The following is a 7,191-nucleotide window of genomic DNA, read 5'->3' as shown; positions in this document are numbered from 1 at the left end:
TACTTTATCAACTAAAACATGCTTGCTTAATGGGTTTGACACTTTAATCATAAATTTCGTAGACTCAACAGGCATATTCATGCTAGATACCAATTTCATACACACATATGAATGAGTAGAACCAGGGTTAATCAAGGCAATAATAGAAGTGTCATAGACAGAAAAAGTACCCATAATCACGTCGGGAAAAGTTACGTCCTCACGTGCACGTATAGCATAGGCCCTAGCCGGAGCTTTAGCTTCGAATCTCACTGCTGTATCCCTTGTTACATTTTTACTACTAGCCCCATTACCGGATTTTCTCGAGGGTCTCCCTTTTGTAGCCATACTACCCGGCCTTCTACTCTGAAATTTTTCTTTCTCGACCATTTCAGGACAATCTTTGATATAGTAGTATTGAGAACCAAATCAAAAACAAGATCCATTGCTCACCCTACACTTACCAAAATGACCTCTACCACATTGTTGGCACTTGGGTCTAGAAGCTCTATCATTACCCACACTAGCCACGATGTAGCTTGAGATCTAAAACTCAAAATTTTCTTCTTACGATTTTAGTACAAATGCCCAGCTGACACATGAGAACGAGAATACATATGTCTAGATTTCTTAAACTGAGATGGAAGTGACTTGCTCATCAGTCTCTTCCTTATATCTCTAGCCTCAGCTTCGTCTATTCTCTTCTCTTTGGTCAACTCCTTAGCTTTACAAGCCCAATCAACGAGCACAATAAATTCCTTCAGCTCAAGAATATCCACTAACACTCTAATGTCCTTATTAAGTCCGTCTTCGAACCTTCTACACATTTTAGCCTTGGAGGATACATAATCTCTAGCACATTTACTGAGCCAAAAAAACTTTCTTTTGTACTTAGTAACTGACATGCGACCTTGTTTCAAATTGAGAAATTCCTTACGCTTCTGGTCGATGAATCCCTCACTGATGTATTTTTTTCGGAACTCTTCTTGAAAGAATTCCCATGTGACCCTTTCTCTCGGTACCACCGAAACTAGCATTTTCCACCAATGATATGCCGCATCTCTCAACAAGGAGATAGAACACTTCAAATATTCATCAGGTGTGCAGGATAACTCATTGAATACCTGAATGGAATTCTCGAGCCAAAATTTTGCCCTTTCGGGATCATCTGTGGCGTTGGCCTTAAACTCCTTGCCTCATTGCTTTTGAATTCTATCACTGGGGTTCTATGAAACATTATAAAATCTATACCTTGAGGCGCTTGAGGTACGGGTTGGGGATTTAGAGGGGGTGGAGGAGGTTGAATGTTCGGGTTCGTTCGAACGAACTCCGTGTACCAAGCATCCATCATGTTGAGAAAGGCTTCTCTGCCTCCTTCTCCTCTACTAACAGTAGTGGGTCTACTATCAAAAAGCACTGCTCCTTTAGCGAGAGCAGGCGTGTTACTTTCAACATCATCTACCATTGCTCTATCGGGATCCATTTACTATATGAAAATACATTTTTAAATCTTCAGAAGTCATCACACTATCATAATATACATATCGCATGTATAGCTAGACTCATACACATGTAGTGTTAGTCTGAGAACTGACTAAATCATAGCTCTGATACCACTAAATGTAACACCCCTTACCTGTGTCTGACGTTGGGACATGGTACGAGGCATTACCAGACATAAACATAAACAATCATACAAAACAGAGCCATAAATTTCATCCAAATTAAAAACTTTTCAATCACATGCAAATTGTCCCCTATAAGGGCCAACGAGGCCCAAAACATACATTGAGGGTGGTTTGGGACTAAATCGAAAACTTTTAGAACTTTAGGATAACTTAAAAAATTTTCTTGTTTTGGAGAGTCACACGCCCGTGCGGGTAGGCCGTGTGGTCACACAAGCCTATGTCCTCAGCTCGTGTAACTCTCTGACTGTGATGTCATCAACACAATTAGGGTCACACGACCAAGGAAGACGCTCGTGTGCTTAGGCCGTGTGGCAAATTAAATTCCAAAAATTATGTGCAGACTTCACACGGCTTGGGCACACGCCCATGTCCTAAGGTCGTGTCCTTCACACGGCTAAAACACACGGCTATGTCTCTACTTGTGTGTTTATTATTGGGCATTCTGTTTTGCATAATTAGGGTGCAGGGGACAGACAATCGGATTATAACAGCCCGATTTAGACCTTAGTCAGAATAGTGGTTTCGGGACCAAAAATCTGAGTCAAAAAATATTTTAATGTTATTTTTTGTGCTTATTATATGTGAATTAGTATGTGTGAAAATTTCGTACAAAAAGTTGATCATTTGTGTGCTTAATTTGATAAAAGGACCTAATGGTGTAAAATGTAAAAGTTGCCTAATGTTTGTTAAAGTGCCTATTTGCTATGTCTTTTTAATTAAGAGGTCCTTATGTTGTTAATATGCCAATTATATTGTTAGTGGACTAAAATAGCCTTATATGTTAATGTTTTTATATGTTATTAATCAAGGGAAAAAATAAAAGAAAAGAGTCTTTAGGGTTAGACACTTGTGATTGTTGATTAAGATCAAGAACCAAAAAAAAAAATGAAATTAGATTGGGGGAAGTCGAAAGTCGTTCAATAGTTGACTTTGTTTGTTCAAATCTGTACGAGGTAAGTCGATATACAAATAAATATGTTTGAATAGATTTGTTTATACTTATATGTTATTAAAAAGAAATGAATGGTTTTGGAAGATGAATATGTGAAATTGTGAAAGCAGCGACAGTGTTTCAACGTCCGAAAAGCCCCGATGAACCATAGGAATAGTTAGGATACATATATCATGACATAGGATCCAATATATGTTTTCATGTATGACCACGTCTGGGACGTTGGCATCGACTTATGATTTACGTGTAAGTCCATGTCTGGGACATTGGCATCATACTTGATTTTGTGTAAGACCCTGTCTAGGATAGTGGCATTGATATTTGATTACATGTAAGACCATGTCTAGGACATTGGAATTGTACGAGCTTTTCGAGCTATCCGAGTATCCTTATTGCTTTCGAATGGTTCAACGGGCATTATTAAGAAATAAATGATCAAGTGAATGTCTATCCGATTCAGGTATGTTTGAAATGTATACTATGCTTGTGAATAAAAGGTAAGTACATGTGTAAGTGATGATATGTGATTAAGTATAAGAAAACATGCTATATGTGCAAATGAATTGAGAATATGTGAAAATGTATATGAACTATGTGGTTTATGATAGTTTTTGACTATGGAATATAAGTATTTTATGATGCTTATATGTGTCGAAGCTATGGGAGCTCAGGGATCGTTGAGGACATCACCACACTATCTAACTATATTTTGGCATCTTTTCAACATGTATATATTAAAGTATAGCATGTATAGGCTAGAAGTTTGTGATTATGTTTTGTGAAGCATATATTTAGCCATGTAATATGGCTTGGTTTTAGTTATAATTATGAATGTCTTTTTAGCATAAACTATGTGATGCAATAATGTCCATATGATGTGTTCATGAATGACCTAGTGAGAAATGGTCAATTTGGTAAGTTGGTAATGTGATATAATTGTGGAAATGTTATGATTTTGGCATGAGATTGGTTGTGAAATACTGAGATAAAGATATGTTAGAATGAATGAGTTTACTATATGATTTTTGGCACGTTTTGAATTGGTTAAAAAGAATGAAATTTGTTGTTAATGAAATGGCATGAATAATGTATGTTTTAGTTGTGAATTGGTTGAGAATTTGGTATAAAATGTTTGGTTTTGATCATGTAAGGAGGACCCAAAATTAGGGTGGAAAATTGGCCTTGTAAATGGCCTATTTTTGTCCACACGGGCAGAGACACGGGCATGTGTCTCAGTCGTGTGTGACACACGGTTATGTTACATGGCCGTGTGTGGCACACGGTTGGGGTACCCTACGATTTTAAGTCAGTATACCCTACAGTTTTGACATGACCTAGACAAACAGGTGGGTCTACTAGTCGTGTGTGGCACACAGGCTGGCACATGGGCGTGTGGTCTGCCATGTGACCCAAGTCAGTAGCCTTGCTAATTTTCACATGGCCTGGCACACGGGCGTGTCTTGTGGCTATGTGGATAAGTTAGTATTATGCCCTGTTTTGCCACGACCTAGACACATGGGCGTGTCTAATGCTGTGTGAGGCATATGGCCTGTTCACACGGGCGTGTGACCTTTATAACTTTGAAAAAAAATGTTTAAGTTTTGAAAAATTTTGTATGAGCTCGGTTTAGTCCTGACCCTTTTCTAAAGCATGTTTAAGGTCTCGTAGACCTATATAAAGGACAATTGTGAATGATTATTATATGTTTTGATTATGTTATGCTTAAGTATATGTGAATGTTCCAATATGTCCAGTAATGCCTTGTAACCCTATTTTGGCGACGGATATGGGTTAGGGGTGTTACATTTGGTTGGTATTAGAACTATGGTTTAGTTAATTCTAGGACTAACGTAGCGTATGTGAGTCTAGCTGTACATATCATATTTATGAACTGTGATAGTGTGATGAATCCTGATAATGAAATGAGTTTTTATATAGCAAATGGATCCCGAACAAGCCGTAGCTGATGATGTTGAGAGTAATGCACCTGCTCCCGCGCAAGGGACAACGCCATCCGAATCTAGACCAGTTACTAGCAGTCATGACGGAGAGGCTAAACAAGCCTTCAATCAAATAATGAATGATTGGTTCACCTAATATATTCGAACTAATTTGGCTGTGCCACAACCTTCACCCCCTGTTAATCCTCCGCAAGTCCCTGTCGTGCCACAAGCTAATTTGATTCAGTTGAATAAGCCTTCTGTCGATAAAATTAGAAAATATGGGGCCGAAAAGTTCTATGCCACCACTAATGATGATGCCGAGAGAGCTGAATTTTGGTTAGAGAATACGATACGAGTGTTTGATGAATTATCATTGACTCTAGACAAATGTCTTAAGTGTGCCATTTCACTTTTGAGAGATACGGTGTATCATTGGTAGATGACACTGATATCTATGGCTTTGAGAGTACGAGTTACCTGGGATTTCTTTCAAGCTGAATTCCAAAAGAAATACATCAGTTAGAGATTTATTGATCAGACACGCAAAGAGTTTCTTGAATTAAAATAAGGTCGTATGTCTATTACAGAATACGAGTGAGAATTTGTGAGACTGAGCCAATATGCACGAGAATATGTTTCGACTGAAGAAATTATGTGCAAGAGATTCGAGGATGGTTTGAATGAAGATATCAAATTGTTAGTTGGGATTTTAGAAATAAAAGAGTGTGTTGTGCTTGTTGAGCGAGCATGTAAAGTTGAAGAACTCGGGAAAGAGAAAAGAAAAGCTAACTCAGAAGCTAGAGATGTGAGAAAGAGATCTACAATTCAGTTTGTGAAAAAGAAGTTCTGAGATGATTTTAATCGTTCAAAGGCTAATGTGGGGCATTCGAGTAGAGATCGTGCTAGATCACATTCGAGCTTTAGAGCTCCAGCTACTTCTGTTGCAAGTGTTGGAAATGTCCGATCCGATCAACCCAAGTGTAGACATTGTGGTAAAAAACATCCAGGAAGTTGTAGATTGAATGACCGAGCTTGCTTTAAATGTGGATCTTTAGATCATTTTATCCGTGATGTCCCGAATCTATTGAACAAGAGATTGTGCAAAATCCGAGACTGAGTAACACTTCATCTCATGGTAGACCTCCCAGAAATACAGGAAATGTGAGTGGCAGTCAAAGAAGGACTAAAGACACTACTGTTTGATCTGAAGCTCGTGCACCTACCAAAGCCTACGCCATCCGAGCTCGTGAGGAAGCTTCGTCTCCAGATGTGATTACTGGTACTTTTACACTTTATGATACTTCTGTGATTGCATTGATAGATCCTAGAACAATGCATTCTTATATATGCATGAATTTAGTATCCAATAAGACTTTTCCTGTAGAGTCTATTGAATTCATGATTAGAGTATCGAACCCCGTAGGTAAAAGCATTTTAGTTGACAAAGTGTGTAAGAATTGTTCGTTAATGTTTTGAGACATTTGTTTTCCAGCCAATCTGATGTTATTACCCTTTAATGAGTTTGGTATAATTCTGGGTATGGATTGACTAACTTTGCATGATGCTATTGTGAAATGTAAATGGGCAATTATTGATTTGAGATGCAAGAATGATGAAAAAGTCCGATTTGAATCTAGCGATTTAAATGGATTGCCGGCTGTGATATCTTTGATGAAAGCTCTGAGTATTGTGAGAAAATATTGTAAAGCTTAATTTGCCTATGTGATCGGTTTGAAAGTAACAGAAAAAAAAAAGTTGAATCAGTGCTTGTTGTCTGTGAATTCCCTGATGTGTTTCTTGATGAACTTTCGGGATTACCTTTGGTTCGAAAAGTTGAGTTTGGCATTGAGTTAGTACCAGGAACTACTCTAATTTAGATAGCTCCGTACAGAATGGTCCGATCAAGTTAAAAGAATTAAAGTCTCAGTTGCAAGAATTGACTAATAGAGGATTCGCAAGATCAAGTTTCTCACCTTGGGGTGCTTTTGTTCGGTTTGTGAAAAAGAAAGACGGCACGATGAGAATGTGTATTGATTATCATCAGTTGAATAAAGTGACTATTAAGAATAAATACCTTCTGCCCTGAATTGATGATTTGTTTGATCAGTTGAAAGGAGCAACCATATTTTCAAAGATAGATTTGAGATCAGATTATTGATCGCGTGATTTGTAACAAGTAATAAATATTTATAATGAAGATCAAACCTAGATAACTATTATCGCGATGTAGGCAAGTGTACCTATCAACAGTAGTATGGTTTTAGCAAGACCGGATTGTCGAACCTAAAGGACCTAAAAGCACTAGTAATGACTGTCTTTTTATTATCTAGCCTAAGAATAATGGGGTTTTGTTTTAATTAACTAATTATCTAAACTAAGAACACACAAAGAAAAGAATTGAGGAATTGCTTTTGGGAAAATTGATTGACTTGAGACAATACCTAAGGAAAAATCCACCTAGACTTTACTTGTTATTCTGGCTCCGAATCGGATGATTTATTCATTCAACTTGTTCCGTAAAGATCCCTAAGTTATGTTATTATCCCTATTCAAGACTAATAACTTCTAATCCCTAAATTGAATAACCGAGACTTTTCTCTAATTAACACTCTAGGGTTACATTAACTCG

General features: G+C 37.6%; 1 protein-coding gene across 1 annotated transcript; it reads right to left on the bottom strand.

The window, feature by feature from the left end:
* Window positions 1-554: 554 nt before the first annotated feature.
* Window positions 555-1,444, bottom strand: LOC107895653 (uncharacterized). Its single transcript, XM_016820900.1, has 2 exons — window positions 1,370-1,444; window positions 555-1,061 (listed from the first exon to the last, which is right to left on the bottom strand). Exons 1-2 carry the CDS (start codon window positions 1,442-1,444, stop codon window positions 555-557), a joined length of 582 nt encoding a protein of 193 aa, XP_016676389.1.
* Window positions 1,445-7,191: the final 5,747 nt, after the last annotated feature.

Source organism: Gossypium hirsutum, chromosome A10 (genome assembly GCF_007990345.1).
Source record: "Gossypium hirsutum isolate 1008001.06 chromosome A10, Gossypium_hirsutum_v2.1, whole genome shotgun sequence".
Lineage (NCBI taxonomy): Eukaryota > Viridiplantae > Streptophyta > Magnoliopsida > Malvales > Malvaceae > Gossypium > Gossypium hirsutum.
Note: the sequence above shows the minus strand (reverse complement) of the source record. Positions and strands in the feature narration are given on the sequence as shown.

What these genes read in the sequence shown, in the direction of transcription:
- LOC107895653 (XM_016820900.1), bottom strand. Translation starts at nt 1,444, where the DNA reads ATGGTAGATGATGTTGAAAGTAACACGCCTGCTCTCGCTAAAGGAGCA. An exon ending in TTGATAGTAGACCCACTACT is followed by an intron (nt 1,062 to 1,369) that starts GTTAGTAGAGGA and finishes GAATATTTGAAG; the next exon opens with TGTTCTATCTCCTTGTTGAG.